The sequence below is a fragment of the Acyrthosiphon pisum genome, chromosome A1 (assembly GCF_005508785.2).
Source record: "Acyrthosiphon pisum isolate AL4f chromosome A1, pea_aphid_22Mar2018_4r6ur, whole genome shotgun sequence".
In the NCBI taxonomy this organism is placed as follows: Eukaryota; Metazoa; Arthropoda; class Insecta; order Hemiptera; family Aphididae; genus Acyrthosiphon; species Acyrthosiphon pisum.
The window spans coordinates 122,842,720-122,863,833 of NC_042494.1; the positions used below are offsets into that span (position 1 = coordinate 122,842,720).

The 21,114-nt window shown below is 31.1% G+C and overlaps 1 protein-coding gene and 1 pseudogene across 4 annotated transcripts; both read left to right on the forward strand.

The window, feature by feature from the left end:
* Nucleotides 1-9,321: 9,321 nt before the first annotated feature.
* Nucleotides 9,322-17,302, forward strand: LOC100163059 (phosphatidate cytidylyltransferase, photoreceptor-specific). 4 transcript variants are annotated; one of them, XM_029488199.1, is made up of 12 exons: nt 9,339-9,529; nt 9,663-9,794; nt 10,718-10,918; nt 12,216-12,331; nt 12,399-12,495; nt 13,918-14,094; nt 14,163-14,365; nt 14,493-14,649; nt 15,444-15,596; nt 15,702-15,833; nt 15,891-16,025; nt 16,377-17,302. In XM_029488199.1, the coding sequence occupies exons 2-12, from the start codon at nt 9,669-9,671 to the stop codon at nt 16,464-16,466; spliced, it is 1,587 nt and encodes a 528-aa protein (XP_029344059.1). In that variant the 5' UTR covers nt 9,339-9,529; nt 9,663-9,668; the 3' UTR covers nt 16,467-17,302. The 4 variants fall into 4 exon arrangements, with proteins under 4 accessions (XP_029344060.1, XP_016655711.1, XP_029344059.1 ...); XM_008191714.3 differs by having other exon boundaries at nt 9,339-9,514; XM_029488200.1 differs by lacking the exon at nt 10,718-10,918 and having other exon boundaries at nt 9,322-9,529.
* A 665-nt stretch (nt 17,303-17,967) lies between these two features.
* Nucleotides 17,968-21,114, forward strand: part of LOC103311906 — a 4,602-nt pseudogene continuing 1,455 nt past the window's right edge.

The window sequence follows — 21,114 nt, forward strand, 5'->3', positions numbered from 1 at the left end:
CGTAACGATTTTCTTATTTTGTTGTAATTAAAAAACGAATGACTGTAGAAACTTGAAAATTTCACTAAATGTTTTTATTAGCATTTTATATATACGATAAAATTTTGAAAATAATTTGATTCTTTTTGAGCTGTTTACGGGCATTGTAAGTTTTCAATTTTTTTAGTTTTTTTTTCTATAAATATCAATAAAGTTTTATCTATTGGGCCAAAAAGTGTAAAAATGTAATACAATGCTCCTGATGTATTGTTACAATAGCAGTTGAAAAATATTAAAAATACATATGCACAATTTTTTTTTATAAGCATTTAAAGATCGAATTTTGACAAAATTTATCAAATTTAAAATTGAATAATTATTTCGTAGTTAAAAATCTATAAAATGTTCAACTTTTATATCTAAGGATTGAAAATTTAAAACAAGATTCCACGTAAGTAGTTAATTCTGTTACCAAAAAATCTAAAAAATACATAATCACATTTCATTTTTATAGTCATTTTAAGCTCAAATTTGGACGAAATTACATATTAAAAAACCTGGAATAACTATTTTAGTTGTTTTGTTGTGATTGTATAATATTATTCGTGGGTACTTGAAACTTCTAAAGTATACTATTATATATCTATGATAGTACCACGATTTGTTGTTGATGTATGACGCGTTCCCTAATGGATATTGTGATATGATTAATTTGGAATTTATTCTAGGTACCTACTTCAGGTCAATTTTTTTTTTCTAATACCATAGATAAGTATATAATATGTCTTATACCTAGACTGACATACCGTCTCCACTCAGAATCGTTTTTCTTATACAATGATATTATATCATTGAATTCAAATTTAATACCATCCATTATACAGTGACCCACTTGTAACCTACTGTACAGCAGAGCGACATCCATTTAAACACCTTTTTTTTATAATCGCCACTCCTCAACAAAAAACTTCTGAATATTATGAAATATGAATAGTTCCGAATTTCCGAGATCAGTGGGTAATCGATTATATAGAACGTTGCGCAACCCCCCCAAAAAGCATGCCGTATGAATATGTAGTTGGAAAATAATTTATTGTTGTAAAAACATTTTTGATGTATTGATTTTACAATAATGCGTGTTTTTTGTGTGTGTCTGTGTACATACACGGTAAGTAGTCAAAATTATGCTTAGATTTTCAATTTCGGTATCTTTTCTGGTGGAAAAGTGATTTTGTTGGATGCATTTAACAGGTAAAAATTGAGTAGTTTTCAAACGCGTTGGAAAAACAAAAAAAATCAAGGAAAATCTGGAATATTTACGTAAAATAATTTTTCGACAAAATCCAATTTAGTTTTTTGTGTAAAGTGTAACTCTAAAAAAAAATTACCGTAGATACCGAGGATATTAATGCATGGATACCTTGGCCAAGTAAATAGGTAGTCACATTTCATACCAAGATTTTTTAAAGTAACTAGAATTACTGTGGCCAAATTTTGACCAGTGATAGAATTTACCGGTACAAATAATTGTAAGAAGTCTGCTTTCAATAAATAATTGTGATTTCATTTTTTTCAATATTTAAATTATTGTTTAAATAATAACGTACATACAATGACAGTTGTTCATTACGCGATGCGTCAATTGTCTCATCGACTAATACAGAAAAACATTTTGCCTGATTAATTTTGTTAACTAATTGGTCTTGTATAATTTTTCCATATATATTTATAAAATTATTTTGAATCATAGGACTTATATATGAAGCATTTAACGCTTGATTCTCAATGACTCAATGTGTTAGCTAGATTTATATCTTCATATGAAATGCGCATTCTCAATCAGTGGCGTATATACGAATTATATTCACTATAGGCCAATTTATCATTTATCACTAGACAAGCATAGCACAACTAACATAGCCATAATTATACATTTTTTAGGGAGCTGGGTGGTTATAATTATGACATTATATACAGTACAAATATAAATTGCGCAATTCAATTTTATAATTACTATGTAAAATTAATTTTTTGGTTCTTTTTTTTTTAAAAATATTGACAGTGTCATTTATATATTTTAATGTTATCTTACTAAGATAAGGTCGCGGAAGTATTGCGAAAGCATTTCCCGCGGCGCCGTCGGTTCAAAACGAAAAAAAAAAAATGTTATCTTACTATGAATTTAACATCAAAGTCAATAAGTCATCAATGCAAGTACTGACAATATAACATTTCCTTGTTGGTTCCTCAAAAACGATTTTAATTAACCGGCTAAGTTAGCAAGTTAGCCACTAACTTATTCATGGTGAAAAACTGTAAACAGTGTAAATATATACATGCAATGGTTTGATTGAACCTGCCATTTCACTATGGGCTCTGGCCTCTGGCCTAGGGGGCATCCCCCCTATATACGCCACTGTTCTCAATAATACTTGGAAGTTACCATCATTGTAAGTACATATGTTTGGAATTGTCTAAAGAGAGAGGTCCGTTCGCTAGAACTGCGTAAAGCTATTTCTTGACGCCCACAAATAATAAATGTTTGAATAATAGGAATTAATCTCTTTCTATTTAGATAAATTTGTATAACACGCGCTGAAATTAATTTTTGAATAATATTTTAACAGTTTTTGGAATAAACAGATACAAAATTATCTGCGCGCATAGCATTAGATTTGTGAAATTTAGTTTTACTATGCTCATTAAATTTTTCAGTCGTCTTTTTTCCAGTTATTAAAAGGTTTTACAACTAATGTAATATAGTGTAAACACTGTAAACCTTTCTGGTGACTGCCTTTACCACCAAATTTGCGACCAAATATCGCACAATATTTACAAAATGCACCTTGTTCACAAATTCTCGAATAAACAACTCAAGGAAAACGCTTAATCCATCCTAATTGAAACTTTAAATCTTTTTTTAGATTTGTAGTTATTGGAAATTTGTAATTTTCATCTGGTGACCAATGATCAGTTAATAATTTAAATTTTATCTGGCGTGTCTATTTGGGGTAGAAGAATAGGAACATTATCACTGCATTGGTAAAAATAGGGGGGGGCTTGGGGGACTTAGTCCCCCCAAATGTCGTTCAAATCCCCCCCAGTTCAAAATCTAGTAATTAGTACTAATTTTTATTTTCTGCAGTGGTACTAAGCAATATGGCCTAAGGGAAGTGGGGCTTGAGTCCCCCAAAAAATTTAGTCAATTTGCGACTATGATTATCAGTCTAAAATAAAGTTTATGAATTAACATTTTGGTAGTTAAATTATTAATATACATAACATGTGAAATAATATAACGTACCTTTGGAAGTTAAGAAAATTAATTTGACGGTACATTTTTGTTTTCTCGTTTACACAATTATGATGAATTAAGAAAACGATTGGACGTGTTTGTCACAGTCTTACAGATGACAAAATTATATAATAAATAATAATATAATTATAACTTACACAAATCTAATATTGTTGTTGTTAATCGTTAATCGTCGCTGAATCCCGACCGGCATTGACAGCGGTCATTGTCCATCAATAATAAGCAATCTATTATTAGCATAGACGTCACATTTCTATGTAATACGCGCGTTGGTATATAAGACTGTGATTGTTATTGTAAGACGCTATAATAATATTTTCATATGGTATTATGATATAAAACTAAAAACAGTCAATGATTAATTGAAGCTTAAGTCATTTTTGACTGAAAATATTTTTCTGTTGGTATTAAAAATAAATAATTATTTTAAACATTTGTAAAATATTGAAGAAATTTCGGGGGAGGTCCAGACACCCGAAGTTGACTTTCCTCAGAAGTCAGAGGAGTGGTATAATGTTGGAGCTATTGATTTGGCTCCCAAACACAGGTAAATTACATTTTTATGTATTGAATTGGCTCCCAAGATTTATGCATTGGCTCCCTCGACATATATTTTATAAATTCATTCATCTTTGGTTATAAAAATTGTTGGAAAATAAATTTAACTTTACATAAAACTAATTTAAAATACAAATATTACATTTAATAGACAATCAAAATTGTTTGAAAATAAATTCAACCATACATAAAAATAATTTAATAAAAATATTACATTTTACAGTCAATCAAAATTCAACTAGGTATACAACTTATGTACTATAATTTAATATACAAATATTCAATGGCCGGCACTGTTTTAATATTATTTAGTAGGCTTAAATTTGTTTGTAAGAATTTTTATATATTCAAATCTTGATACTATACCATTGTCATATTCCTGAATTTGACTGTCTATAAATTGTATTTTTTCTTGAATTTTTTTTTTGTGTGGTCTTTACTCTTTCTACATTGGAGCTTCTTATTATAATTTCAGTACCCGCTTGAACACCATACAATACATCCATAAAACTGTAAATATTTGGGTGCGTAGAACTAAATTGGGAATTAAATTTAGAGTGAAAAGGTCCACATGAATTAGTTGTACGACAGACATTACTGCTTTTTTCTGCCCCACTGAGAGGTGGAAATAAAGAATTATTTTCAATATAATTTTTAACTAAGTAGTCCATACATTTTCTAAATTTTTCATTATTAATTGGTTGTATCTCAGCTAGTTCGAATGAAAAGCAATCACCGAATGATTGCGGACCTAGAAATGGTAAACCAAATATATACGTCAAATAGGTATTCACCAATTTCTGTTTTTTTTTTTCAAATTCTGTAGAAAGGCCCAGTTTTTGGATTGTTCTGTACCATGATTGCCCTAGGTGAAACCGACAACCACGAATTTCCCTCAACGGCCCAACTTCATTTATTGCGTTTTGATAGCAACTTCAAAATCAACATATATTTTTCTTATTTCGAATTGATTATTATAATTTAAACAATAATTATTAATAACTTTAAAAATGTTTATGTACGATTCTTGATTTTTATCTTTTGGTAAAGTAAAAACCAAAGGCTTATAGTGATTATTTTTTATTACATGGAGTGTGAAAAACTGGTAAAAAAAATGTGTACAACACGAGAGAGTACCATCAACATATATTATACTATTATAGTCAACTTACTTAAAAATTTTAAATTTCCTTCTGTGCTAAAGAATCACATAAATTTAAAATGTACAGCAATTATTATTAATTTTATCCAAAGATCTACGCGGGCTGACCAAAGTCCGCCGCCCTAGGCTCGCGTTCAGTGATCCTCTGCTCGGACCGGCCTAAGCCCATTGCCCTGGACGTCCCGTACGTGCCCTTTTCTCAAGCCGGATTGCCCGTGCTTATTGGCTTAGTTTCTGGCCACCTGGCGAGCTCTTTCTTCGCTCTCCTTGAGAGTCAGTATCTCCTCAGCCATTTTATAGAAGATCCTGAAAGTCTTTTCTGCCTCCTTAAGGACAAGTCTTCTACTCCTCTCTTCCAAGGGCAATCCGTATGATCTTCGTGGGTATCTAGATCAGATAACCGCAGTGAAATGTCGTTTTACAATCTGGAAATTCGTCAACACAAATCAGAGCTGTACTGCTGTCAATATAAAATATAACGTTAGACGTAAAGTAAAGAATGCTCAAGAAAATCATGAGTATTGAGCATATCAATTATAAATATGGATGTATCGGGGTATCAGCGTATCACCTAAATCTATCCTCGTACTAAAATAGTATAATTAGCTATTAAAAAATGTAATGCAGAATTATCTGTGTATGTTTACCATATATAAGTGACTTTAACCGTAAAATCAATGTTTTTTTTTTAGAGTTTATTGTTTTTAGTAACTATACTAATCCGTTATAGATTATAGATAGGGATATATAAGTATAGGTACACATACTTTTTTAAATGGTTGTTAAACATGACAATATACGTTGGAGCATAGCTATTATAGCCGCATAGGTATTATAGGGACCTCGTACCTACTTAGCTATAGGTACTTTGTATACGTATATAGGTACCTATAGATAGTAATTTATTTTTGAATATGGATAGATATATTAACTGTGTGAAAAGTTACCCAGCTACTAAGCTACATACATTGTATAAATATAAAATATGTTTAATGTATACAGAGTGATTCTTTAACATTAAAACTTGTGTACCTAAGCTTTAACAGTAAAAACTCATTACTTGGAAAAGTATTTACGTTATTGAAAATGTTTATTTTTTTTACCTAATGCGAAGTCACGTCATAGTCATAGCATACTCAGGATTTTTAAATGGTCGAAGGGGGATAGAAAAATTGTTTGCAAAGATCCACAGGATCGTAGCCATAGGAAAAGATTTGGGAGGCTAAACCCTACTTTAATATTATTGAATAAGCTTATAGAACAAAAATTATGACATTTTGGGGACTATTACGGAAATTTTTTTGATGGGGGAGAGGCTTAACCCCTAAATCCCCCCTCTATTTTCCTCGTAGCCCACCCCTACATTATCAGCAGAATAATATATAGTATATTATACATTATTAAATCTCAATAACTACTATTTTTACTTTATGCCTCATAATTTATAAAAAATTTAATTTAATTTATAAAAGTATAAGGTAGGTGGATCGTGGATCTTGGAAGCCTACCTATACTTAACTAAACCTAAGAATTTTTCTTAAATACATTTTGATGCAAGTACTTCTTAGGGATAAATCACTACTTTTCCATGTATGGCTGACCAAACGATGTTAACCCATTGCCGCATAGGTGCCAATAGCGTTTGAAATTCTGGGGCTTAGCCCTGAAGCCCCCCCCCCCCTATTTAAACAAAAAAAAAATAATTTAAGTTATTTTGTTAGAATTCTAAAAATCTCGGTTCCTATTATGGTATATATATCAGGGACGTAGCCAGGGGGGATTACCGAAATGTCATCGACGATAATTTGTAATTCACTAGAACATTATTATAAAATATCTGTATTTTTACCGTGTTTAGATGGTTTTATTTTACATCTCGAAAATAGGTTTGAACAGAATAATGATATTTTATCGTAAACAAAAATATTGTTACCAAAATTCGCTTTAGTAAAAAACGTCAAAAAACTAAAAAAATGTGCCATTTATTTTGAAGATGAAATAACTGAAAAAATATAGCGAGTGAGTATTCACTTTGGTGTGAAAAGTGGAAAAATAATGAAGAAAGTAAAAAACCCCTACAGAATACAGATATTGTGTCTATTTTAGACTCGTGTACCTAGTCGTGTGATTCGACTTTTTACCCAAATATAAACCATTTGTTACGAGTTTAGGCAACCCTTCCAGTATCTACAACTGAAGTTGAACGATCATTTTCATCTTTAAAAAGAGTAAAAACATTACTTCGAAACCAAATTGGAAATTACCATTTAAGAGGGCTTGCAGCTATCACTTTTATCCGCGCGTTTATTGGGAAATATCAGTTTCACCAAAAGACGTGTTGAATATAATGGCAAAATCAAAAAGAAAATTATTATTATAAATTATAATTTTATTATATCTATCTTATATTTATATCTACATTTTTTTTTATTTATACGATATTTATATCTATGTATATAAAAATGGAGCCAAAAATGTATAACAATTTATCAATTGAGAACGGCCGGACCGATTTGGCTCAAATTTTTTTTAAAATGTTCGTAATTTCCAGGAGAAGGTTTTTACGAAAGAAAATTTTAGGAAAATTCACCGCAAAAGTAGGAAATCTGGATGTAAAAAATACAACAGTGGCGCAACAGTGTATTATATATTGGTTGCTATTGGAAATCGGGCATGGTTGTTGATATGTATTATTTATTTTGTCAATATAATTATATATATATATACTTCTATACTCTATACTTTATTATATAAAGAGGAGTAAAGTTGTTAGTTACCGTTGTTGAAAGTAATCTCTGGAACTACTAAACCAATTTCGAAAATTCTTTTACCAAACCTTCGAATTAGTAGAGACGATCTACGAAAAGAATGTTTTACTCATGGCCAAATATATTTTATAATTGTTTCAAATATACGGCAATAGAATTGCCGGGTCACCCATCTTATACCATTATGAAAATCCCGTTTCACGATGTTTGTCTTTGTATGATTTCAATAGCTAGTAATACAATTTCAACCGTCGTAAATTCGTAATCGACGGTATTGCTATGAATCATCTTCTCTAACGATATGATAATCTTGGTAAAAATAGACAAGAGTACGATATCATAATAATAATAAGTAGGTAATAACATACCTACCCAGTACCCATTACCTATCCAATATCCATATTTTATGGGAAACGTACTTACTAGGTACCCACCAGGGGCACACTATTGTTTGATATCCGTTGTCCGCCCGGGCCCATCCTTGATCCAGACTTATATTATTACGAAATCAACAATTTATATCTTTATCTTATATATTTTTCAACTGCTATTGTGGGAATATATTAAGAGCCTCGTATTAAATTTCAAGCTTGTTGACTCAACGAATAAAATTAATAATTAATAAAAATTAATGACTCTAAACAGCTGTAATAACTAATAAGTGGTTTTCCGTAGATCGGCAAAAAAAGCCAATAGGGGGGATACAACCCCTAACGACCCCCCTTGAGCACGCCACTGTACCTATAAGTATTAACACTTTTCTATCTGTGCTAGTATGTATTTAATGTGTAAAAGTTGATCAGCCCCCCCTGGGTTATTCTGGCTACGCCACTGCTTTAGTATACTGTATAAGTACATAAAAACATAAAGTGTAAAATTGTAAATAGTCAATGTGTAATACTGGATTACAGTGAATTGTGATACTAAAAATGAATAACAAAAACACAATAGGTGTGACAAATTAAATTAATTTAATTTATCATCACAGATGTCAGATATATATATTAAGTTCGCGGACTAAGATAGTATCTAAGGTACTATCTTGGTCCGTGATTAAGTTTAATCACGATTATAAAGATTCTTTATATTCGAGTTTAATATATACATCAATACATCATACACGTATATATCCGTGCCTTCGATAATTCAGCGCTGCTGTAACGCTTCGTCAGCAACTATAAATTGTCATTTTTTAATTCAGCGCAAAACTACGCTGCTCGTGATAGGTAGATGTCGTTTTTTAATTCATCATATTGATCACAACCTAGCGAACTAAACAGCGGTTCCAGCAGGTTAGAAACATGCTGGTCAATCACAATCATATTCATCATACTTTCTCATCACATCTATCACGCTTACAGCAGCGCTGAATATTATCGAAGGCACGGTAATATATTCTGTGTTTATCATGCAAAAACATTTCATAATAATATTATCTATCAAGATAATACTGCAAATATAAAACATATGTTTCCAACTGCAATAATTGTTAAAAAGCGCATGCGCCTTATCAGTACCTGCATAGTCTTATCATTGTTGGTAATTAGCTTTGGTTCATTAGTTATAAACTTATTACTTAATACTTATTACTATTTCATTGTCTTGTACTCTTGTTTTCTCGTTTCTCGGTAGTAGACGTGTTGTTACTTGAGTTTTGCATGCATTCCCAACTTAACATAAATAATTACTCGATAGACGATTGTATTATTGACTTCTGAACCTACTATTGGCGTAATCCATTTTTGAGTATCGATTTTATTAAATATATTTTATTATTACTTGTTAATTGACAAAGAGACAAATATAATATAGTGGTGATCACACTCTCATAATGAATATCTTGTAAGTAAAAATACGAAAACACTGGTTTACAAAATAGGTAGAAATGGCTGAATGTGAATTACGGCAAAGAAAAAAAGAAGATGACGGAGAAGTTAATCTCCAAGAGAATAAAGAAGAAACAAAATCTACTGAACAGGATCAAGTTCATATTGAAAACAAACCAGAACCAGTAAGATTCATATTTGTCTATTTATGTCGGAATTCACAATTGTCTAATATTTTGATAAACTTAATTATTTAGTTATTGCTATTATTAGACTATTGTAGAATAGACATTGTACAGTGTATGTTATGTTATGTGTAGGTAGTAGAATTGTAGAATTGGTCTAGTATCTAATAATATGTTATATTTTAGTTTCTTTAATGGTATTTGCACTTAAGTCATCAGTCATTATTTACTCATTACAATATTTATACCTATACCTCATATAATCGTATAAGGTATACAACATATAATATTAGTTAAATGTAGTTATCATCTGGGAAATTTTTTTATGATTATTCCTGAATTCAGTGTTTAGGTTTTTAAAATGTAAAATATGTAGTAGGAACCTAGGTATAATAAATAATAATATTTGTAAAATGTCTTTAAAAATATATTATTAGGTATACCAAATATATTTTATTCATTTACCATTATGGAAACTACATAACTTAATTTCATCGCTTAAAAGGTAAATATAATTACCTCCTTAAAAAATAATATATATACTGGGATACCCTGGCTATTTATTTTATCCTCTTTACCATTAAATTATGATTATATACCTAAGTTTTACTATATAGATCTTTAAATTTTTTTTAAATATAACATAGGTAAACTCTATGAAGAATGTAGGTACATTGTTGAATAAACAATTTTATAGGTAACTTTTATATTTGGATGTGTTTAATGACAATATAATTTTATTATGTGTTAATTTATATAGACGAATCTTCTAACTTTTGGTGAAACCTATTTAATGTTTTCATCTTGATATTTACCCTTATAATTTTGAATAATACTTATTTATATGTCAGTTAATTATTTCAGTTAAAATGATAAGTTGTTATAAACACATTTAGGCTATAATTCAGTAAACAATTTTTCAGATTGATGATTGTATTCAGTCATGTGTTGTGACAAATACTATGCCGCATTTGGTTAGGCGTTACAGGCCAGTTCATAAGATATATAATGCTTATCAAAATTTACGGAAATTAAAAGGTCCTAAACATTGGTACGCGGGCTCAAATTATTTCAGTAACCAAGCCTCATTCAATTTCCGAACAAATAATTATCGTAGGTCTAAAGTAAGTTTTCTGCTCAAATATTTTTGGGTAAACATTGGATGTGGCATGATCCTGGATACATGTACATGGTGATGGTACAAGTATATTACATGCTTATTATGGATTTATAAGACTCCAGTTCTTCATATTTAAATGGCTTAAATTTATGTTTCTGTTTATTGATTAAATTAGGCTTAAAATTGAAATCATAATTTTTTTCTGTACACTAAAATATTGTATCTATGAATATAAGCACCAGAAATAATTAATTTTAACAAAAATTATATGCAAACCAATAATATTTGTTGGTTTAAAAAAACTTGATGCAATAATGGTTATTCATAAACAATAACAATTTTACATTTGCTTAAGAGTTAATAACTTATTAATTTTCACTATTAAATTTGCATGAAAACGCTTCAATAAAAGTATTTTAACATTTAAAGCTAGTTAGATCACATACGCTTCAATCAATTAATATTTATATACATAACCAAATGAAATGTATTGAACCAATTTAAGTTTATATTTGTTTGATCACATTTTAACACAATAATAATATGTAACTGTTATTTAAAATAATTTATTAGGTACCAATTTTTTTTAGTTATTGATATATTTTTAACAATCAATTTTTATGACTTAGGTATGTCTTTTCTAACAAATTATTAAGTGTAGTTTATATTAAATAATAATTTATGATTTACATTTAAAAAATAAAGCTATTATAAACTATACATTGCATAGTATTTTAAAATAATTTATTATAATGATTATATTTATTAACATATTTGAGAATAATATATTGCTAGTTCACAAACACAAATTGTAATAAATCAAAGTTCTCAATAACTGAAAAAAATTCTAATTAAAATGTATTGTTGAAGACTGAGATATTGAGAGTTCACTACCTATATTGATTTTTATTGACATTAATTTATTATATTATTAATTTATAATTTAATAATACCTATTTTAGAAAATATTTAAGATCTATACAAAGGGAGTAGGTAATAAATATTTATGTGTATTTTCGTTTAATTACTGTGGTGTTATTAATTTATTATGTATAAATTTGTTTGTGTTTATAATTTTAAATATGTTTAAACATTTTACTCATGTAATCTATATTTGTAAAATACTTATATATTTAATTATATTTAGATAATTAATTTATATGGGTATCTACTTTTGTTTTATTGTTATTTATTCATTCATCTACTTAGTGTAAACGGTGATATTTTCCTGTTTATTCAAATAGTTAACATCAAAAATCACCGTGGGCCAATCTGTATAAATATAATTTTTTTGTTTTTAGAAAGAAGATTTTGATTCTGAAGATGATAAAAATATAGACATTTCAGCAAAAATACCATCGGGTACCAATAAAATGCCACAAATATTAGAAACATTATTAAGTGGAATATCAGAAAGGCAAGCAACGTTTGATTAATTGCATTAAGCTTAACTATATAATATTAATAATTACATTTCTCATTAGGTGGAGAAATTGGATAATTCGAGGTATATTTGGCTGGCTTATGATTGGCCTTTTTTGTCTCTTATGTTATGGAGGACCTCTTGCCTTAATGATAGCCGTATGTATTTTAAAGCATTTATACTTAAGTTATATAATCACGAAGACAATATAAATCAATATTCTATTTATACGGCTTCATGATTGGCCTATTTATTAATTAAATTTTAAACTTGAAGAGTGGTCAAGGTTGAAAGATTTTTTAAATTATTAAATATGGACTTGCAATAATAACAATAATCATAATAATAAATAACAAAACATGTTAAAAGTTGATCCAATTAAATTAAAAGTGATAATAAATGTTTATTTGCAATTGGTACCTACCTCTATTTAGTGTAAATAATTATATATTGTACCTACTTAAATTAATTTTATTAATAAAAACAAATTATTTGTATTTTTATGGGTAGTTTATGAACTACAAGCATATTCATGTAATCAAAGACATTTTTAGATAGTTTTATTGTTTCTTTGTATATTAGAGACATTAACACAACATGTCTTGGCATACTTTCAATAAAAATAATAACTAAGTAAAAATAAGTCAAGAAATGCGTGTTCATTAAAATCAGCACCTCACATTTATATTATATTCTATATATTATTATTATTATTATTTTTTACTAAACACTAAAGAAAAACTAAATTAAAAAAAAACATACCACGATTATAATTTATACAATAAATATATACTTTAATATTGATCTCAACTTTTGGCATTTTATTGTTTTATGCAAATAAAACTTTGTATTTGCATATTAATTAATATACTTCAAAAAATAGTATATTAAAATTAGTATTAATATAATAATAATTTAGTATTCATATTTAAGTATACGTGTTTACTTTGTAATAATTTGTCGTTTGTGTTTAAATTATGAGTTTCATTAGGTAGTTAATCATTAGTTACAATTATAAATTGTAATGTTTATATATTTGAAATATTTAAATAATAATAACCAACAATTTTTATTTTTAAAAGGATAGTTTAACCATACATTTTGAAACAGTCATTCATTTTGACTTAAAATCTTACTACTAAATACTAAATAATATTCATTTTCAATGAGTTTACTAAAATTTCCAATATCTGATAATAATATCGACGCCCCAGATCAACACTGCAACAACCCAAATAATTGGTTTGTTGGGTATAATGTGTTTTCTATATTGTTTCTCTATGTAACGTAATGTAAATTATAATTTTGAAAATGCTCTCTCGTGGTCAATAATTTAACTATATTTTATTGTGTTCTTGAACTGAAATCGTTACAAGATCGTCTATAAGATGGTGTACATAACTTGAATTTGTTATAACTCGAGTTGTTGCAGTTTTGAACTGGGGCGTCGATATGTTGTATGTATTATGTATCCAAATATAAAAGTGGATAAAAAGTTATTAATTATTTATATATTTAAATTAAATGATCTTTACTCAAACCTATAACAGTTCATTTTAATATATTTTAATTAATTACAGGTTTTAGTCGTTCAGGTCAAATGTTTTGAAGAGATAATTAACATTGGTTATTCGGTTTATCGTATCCATGGATTGCCTTGGTTTCGTTCTTTATCGTGGTATTTTTTGATGGCATCTAATTATTTCTTTTATGGGGAAAGCCTTGTAGACATATTTGCTGTAGTAGTTAATAGAACAGTAAGTTTTAAATAATATTTTACTTTTTACCATTAATACTTATTTTATTATTGATAATTTTAATTTAGGAATATTTGAAAATGCTAATAACTTATCACCGGTTCGTTTCATTCAGTCTATACATTGCTGGTCTAGTATGGTTTGTGTTATCATTGGTGCGCAAATACTACATGAAACAGTTCTCATTATTTGCTTGGACACATGTGTGCCTCTTGATTGTTGTATCTCAAAGTTATTTTATTATTCGAAATATATTTGAAGGGCTTATATGGTATATACATTATTAAATATTAATAAGTATTTAAAAAAAATTTTATCAAGTTAATCATCTAAATATATAAATATTAAAATTAATTTGTTACCTAATTGAATGTTTAAGATTTTTTTTTAAATTTCAGGTTCATTGTACCAGTATCAATGATCATACTTAATGATATTTGGGCCTATGTTTTTGGTTTTTTCTTTGGCCGAACACCGCTCATACAAGTTTCACCAAAAAAGACATGGGAAGGATTTATTGGTGGTGGTGTAGCTACTGTGATTTGTGGTATAATAGTAAGTTAACCTTATTTTAATTTCTTATGATTAAAAAAAAAAAATCAATAAATTAACCTTTGAAGTTATTATCAATATTGGTTAACATACTTAAAAAAAATAATCATAATTTTACTCATTACTTTGAGGTAAAAGTAATAAAGTAACTTTACTTGTTACTTAAATACAACTGTAATGAAATCCTTATTTTTCAATAAAAATAAAGTAACTGTTACTTTTACCATTGATCTTATTATATTCAGATATGCCACCATTGTTAATATTGGAACTTGGAATTGGATAATTGCAATTTGACCACTTACATTTTTAACAATAGGATGGTTAGTAAATTATCAGTATATTATAAAATCAAAAATAATTACATGAGTATATCTCTACTTTCTTACCTAATGAGTAATGTTAATTGACAATGTTAGTGGAAATAGTATATCAGTTTAATTTCAACAAGATGTCAATAGAAAAACTGTATTTTGAGAAGAGTTAGTTAAACAAAGTACAATACATACAAGTAAATATGTTAACTACTACATCTAAAACTAAATTGTGATATTTTTACAATAATTAGGTACAAAATACAAATGGGTACAAGACTGTAAAAAACTATATGGAATCTCGTTATTGAAACAAAATGTCTAAGAACGGGCCAGCCCCTAATATATATTAACCAATTGCCTATTAGAAACAATCTGTTAATTTACATAATTCACATAGGTCCAATAGTGTTCTAATAAGTGGCTTCTACTGTAAAATCATAAAAAATTATAATTCCAATTTATTTTTTATTTTTATTTTAGATATCATATTTTCTATGTCAATATCCATACTTTGTATGCCCAGTTGAGTACAGTGAAAAGTTTGGTAAAATGATCATTGATTGTGAACCATCGCCTTTATATACCCTACATGAATATGTTCTGCCAGAATTTATTGCACGTGCTATGAGTGTAGTATGTATAAAAATAAATTATGTTAAATTAATTATGTTGTATAATATTATTTACTTAAAATTAATATATATGTATAATCACTTATTTAAACTTTGAATTATTTAGTTTGGAGGTTCCAACAAAATCACTATCTATCCCTTTGTTATTCATGCATTTTGGATGTCATTGTTCAGCTCCATTATTGGACCGTTTGGTGGTTTCTTTGCTAGTGGATTTAAACGAGCATTTAAAATTAAAGTAGTTCACTTATAAAATGTTTAATTACTAGTTGTTATTAATTTTTTTTTTATTTAGGATTTTGGAGATGTGATTCCAGGACATGGCGGTATTATGGATCGTTTTGACTGTCAATATCTTATGGCCACATTTGTTAATGTTTACATTTACAGTTTTGTGAGCACTCCTACCTTACAAAAGACTGTTCAACAGGTACTCATAAAATAAATGTTCTATTAAGAGGACGTCGTACCTGTCCCCATCTTACAGACACACAACATAACAAATTTAATATTCACAATAATCCATTTAATACTGTTATTTTTAATTCTAAAGTGAATCGATCAATTATAAAATATTATCTAGGGCACCATGTTTGATTTTTTTGATATTATAGTTTTAAAGTGGTTTCTCTAATATTTAAAATAACAAAATTAATCATAAAATGGATTTTTCTGAAAGTAAAATTTTCTGTTATATGCTTGTAAGTTTGATAAGACACATGGGTATGGCATCCTCTTGAACATATTATAATAATTATTAAATTATTCATTAAATGTTTAGGTAATTAATTTAAGACCCGAAGAACAGTTACAATTATTTTACGTTCTCAAAGGATCATTGGAAAACCGGGGAATTCTCAATGTGCAATAAATATAAAAAAAAATCATAGTCAACCAGCAACCTTCACATTCCTTCTTTCAAAATCAATATCAACTTAAAAACAATTGTTTTTGGAAAGTTATGTTTAATTTGCCTTATGTTCTTGATGTGTACTTATTAAAACATTCTTTGGCCTATTTGATATATTTTATCAAACAGACTTCTCTGCGTGAATTGCAGATACTTTTGTATAAAAATCAGTATGTTATTTAATTTGTTTAGTTATTTTCAATGTTTTGATTTTTAATTGGATTTATTGATTGTTGTAAAACACTGAATATCACATTCTCCATAAATCAGTATAAGTTCAGTAATAACACTTTCACATTCCTTTTTATGATATTATCTACTCCGTCAATAACTATATTAAAATTATTTCAATAGAGCTATTGAAACAGAGATAATGGTAGAATGTGTAATCTTCATGAAACTGTATAGATTGATAGTTATTTTACATTTTTATTTGGTGTTTTATTGAATTTTGTTAATTGTTTTGTGAGGATGTAATAAATGCATTATAATATATAATTTATGCTATAAATAGGGAAGTGTGTGACGGTTAAATTGTGTTAATTACATGTACATTTTGAAAACAACACATTGGTTGAAACTAGAATTTGACTACGTTTTTAATCCATAATATTATAATCAATTACTTATTATCGTTTTCTGTATAACATACCTACCTATATTATATTTTTCTTAGTCGGGAAATCATCTGTTATATAACAACTATTAGTATTGAATATTGATCGATTTAGTATATTATAATGTGTGCATCTAATTTATTGTTCTTTAAATAATAAAGACGTTTATTTATTCCTAAATAATTATTTGCTTTAGTATTTTACAATATTAAACATCCAATGTTTATTTCAGATTCCGAACGGTGTGTAAAAGCTTTTGCAATGATGCTTTTTCTTTTGGTTTACTCTTTGTAAGTAATAAATAAAACATTGCGGAAACATCAGCAAAATAAATATGTAAGCCAGGCATATATATCAACGGTTTTCAACTAAATGTTTCTGTCCAGAGCCTCAGATCAGATAATTTTTCGAATACGACGATATTTATTATATACACGTTTGACGAAACCACCCCCAGTGGCTTAACACCCCTAACGTGTATCTGGCACTTGTTTCGTTTTAGTTGCTATGGAGTTGAAACGCAAACACGCTTTTAACTTATCAGTTAAACGATCGCGGCTTACCTACCTCTTCATATCGCACCGTTCGCGGTACCTACTTTTTTCATGTGATATCATAACTGAGGTGGGAACCATGATAATATTACTTCCACCTTGCAGTTGCATCGTTTGTTGTACAGAGTAGGTACCTATATATATATAGATAATTGTTAATAAACATGGCCAGTATAAAATCATCACGTTTCGCGTAAATCACTTCTGTGGCTTCATATGGCGACACACGACGCGTAAAGGTAGACAATACCTACTACCTGCACCTATACAATCTACACAGCTGCTAGAGGCATGGATAGCGAAATCATCGTACAGGACCTCGAACTACGGTCATTGATCGGATTCGACGGTAATCCACTGAACGGTCTCATACTGCACCCGGATGGCGTTCATCTAGTGTACCCGCTCGGCACCAATATCGCGGCGTATAATTGGCGCACAAAGGCTCAGCGGTTCTTCGAGGGACATACGAACGTGATATCGGCCGTGACAGTGTCATCTTCTGGCCAGTACGTGGGTTCCGGTCAGGTGAACTACATGGGGTTCCGGTCGCCGATAATCGTGTGGCAATTCGACACCGGTAAGCTGGTCGCTAAATACGAGTCACACAAGGTACGCGTCGAGTCCGTCGCGTTTTCGAGCTGCGAGAACTTTCTGATATCGCTGGGCGGCGTCGATGACGGTTCGGTGATCGTTTATGACATTGGTAAGCGGGAGGTGCTGTGCGGGTCTTCGTCCGTCAAATCGACCGCCGGCTCGGCGACGGTGCTCCAGCCAGTGCACACGCGTGGTGAGTGTTTCGTCGTGGCCGGCGATAACATACTCCGGCTGTGGACGCTCAACAGAGAACAACGGAACATCCAGGGGCTAGATGGTTCGTTCGCCAAGATCAAGCGCAAGATCTTGTGCGCCGTTGTCGACCGGCTGGACGAGTACGCGTACTGCGGCACCAGCACGGGTGACGTGATGAAAATCAAATTGAACTTCTCGTCCGACACGGCTGTGGTGGCTCCCACCAATGCACCGACACTGGTCGGGTGCTTTGCCAAGTATCCGCCGGCTGGCAAGAACAAGCGTGGCACCTCCGCCACCGCTGCCGTGGAACTGTATAGCAAAGGCATTACGGCGTTGTACCTGATCGCGGACGGCACCATGTTGGTGGGATCCGGGGACGGCGTCGTCGAGCTGGTAAAGCAGAAGGCCCGCGACGGCACCCGTGGTACGTGTAGCAAGCCGGACAGCACCCGACTGGCGACGCCCACCCGTCCACTGCTGGTGGCCGTAAAGTCGGCCAACGTCGACTCGTCCGTGACCAGCATACAGCTGATGGCCGACGGCATCGTTTTGGTGGGCACCGTTAACTGCGAGCTGTTTGCCATCCAAGCGCACGACTTCGACGTCACCTGCCTGTTCACGTGTCACACGTCCGTAGTGTATGACCTTGCGTTCCCGCATGGCTACAGCAAGGTGTTCGCCACTGCCAGCAAACATGACGTGCGCGTCTGGTCGGTGGACACGCTGCAGGAGCTGCTCCGGATCACCGTGCGCAACTTTACATGCTCAGGCGTCCTGTTCTCGTACGATGGCGCGCAGATCGTCACGTCGTGGAACGACGGCAACATCCGGATATTTGCACCGGAAACCGGGCGTCTGCTATATGCCATCAACAACTGTCACAACAAGGGCGTGTCGGCCATCGCCATGTCCAAAGACGGCCGGAAGCTGTTGAGCGGTGGTGGTGAGGGCCAGGTCAGGGTTTGGCAGGTGGACAACCTCAACGGGGCGCTGCAAGCCGTGCTCAAGGAGCACAAAGGCCCGGTTAGCTCGATCGACGTGCACCAGCTGGGCCATGAAGCGATCACGGCCAGCGCGGACGGCACGTGCGTCGTCTGGGACATTGTCCGGTTTACGCGACTGTCCATTATGTTCTCGTCGACCATATTCACCAGCGCCAAGTACCATCCTAACGGGGCCCAACTGCTCACATGTGGCACCAACAGATATATTGGATTCTGGGAGGCACTCGACGGGTCGTTGATACGTGAGATCGAAGGATCGTCGGCGTCTGCTCTCAACTCGTTAGACGTTACGCCCAACGGTAGGCACCTACCCATATTATCATATATACTATATATAATACATTTTAGTGCTGGTTGTATTACAAATTGTTTTCTGTTTTAAAAATAATGTTTGTAATTATTGCTATATTATTATTATTGTAAGGTATAAGCACAGAATAGATTAAATTCGATTTAATCTATTCTGTGGAACACGTATCAAATACGTATTCAGTATTTTAGGTAATAATGGTAATTACCAAATCACGGTAGACCGGTATTCTAAAATACCGAAAATACATACCTATATACCGATAACCATGGCCTTGTAATTTATATATACCTGCCTATATTTCTCTAATTTGTAAATTTTACGATATTAGGATTTCCGAGCGAATTTTAAAACTAAGACAGAAAGTTAACGGGACTGATAAGTTCTTTTGCAAAAATAAAAATTCCGAAAATGTTAGTTTTAACTAGGAAAAGTAAAAAAAATCGTTTTTCAAGAACAAATTATATGATCTGGATTTTAAAGAAGAAGTAGCGTCTTGCGACTTTCCAAACTGGGCTTGACCATTCATGTAAATAGTGATTTAGGTATCGACAAAAAAAAAAAAAAAAAAATAGAAAACGTTAATTTTTTTACTTACTTAAATTCAGTCGAGACCTGTTGCTGGCCATTTCCATTACTATTTTACTTGTTTTTGAATTTTGCGGTACAGAAGGATTTAGAAGGATTTCCGAGCTAATTTCAAAACTATATAAGCTAGAAAAATAATAAGAGACTGGTAAGAGGTTAGTTACCCTGGCCCCGCCACTTACGATTTATAAATGGAAATTAATGTTAAATTATGTAATATCATTTGTAATCATTTGTAACCACCAAAAAAAAAATTGTAACCCACCCACTTCGGCTCAAAACGTAGTTTCCATGTGGCGAGGCCACGGTGACGTCACTATAGCCCGCCTTTTCAGAAGTTCGACTTGTAGGTACTTGAAACCTAGTGTAGATTATGTAATATCATTTGTAATCATTTGTAACCACCAAAAAAAAATTTGTAACCCACCCACTTCGGCTCAAAACGAAGTTTCCATGTGGCGGGGCCACGGTGACGTCATTACAGCCCGCCATTTCAGAAGTTCGACTTGTAGGTACTTGAAACCTAGTGGAGATTATGTATTATCATTTGTAATCATTTGTAACTACCAAAAAAAAATTTGTAACACACCCACTTCGGCTCAAAACGAAGTTTCCATTTGGCGGGGCCACGGTGACGTCACTACAGCCCGCCATTTCAGAAGTTCGACTCTTTAAAACAAATGTATTATTTATTTATACCTTTATATTATATATAATATGTTTATTACGGTATAATATTAT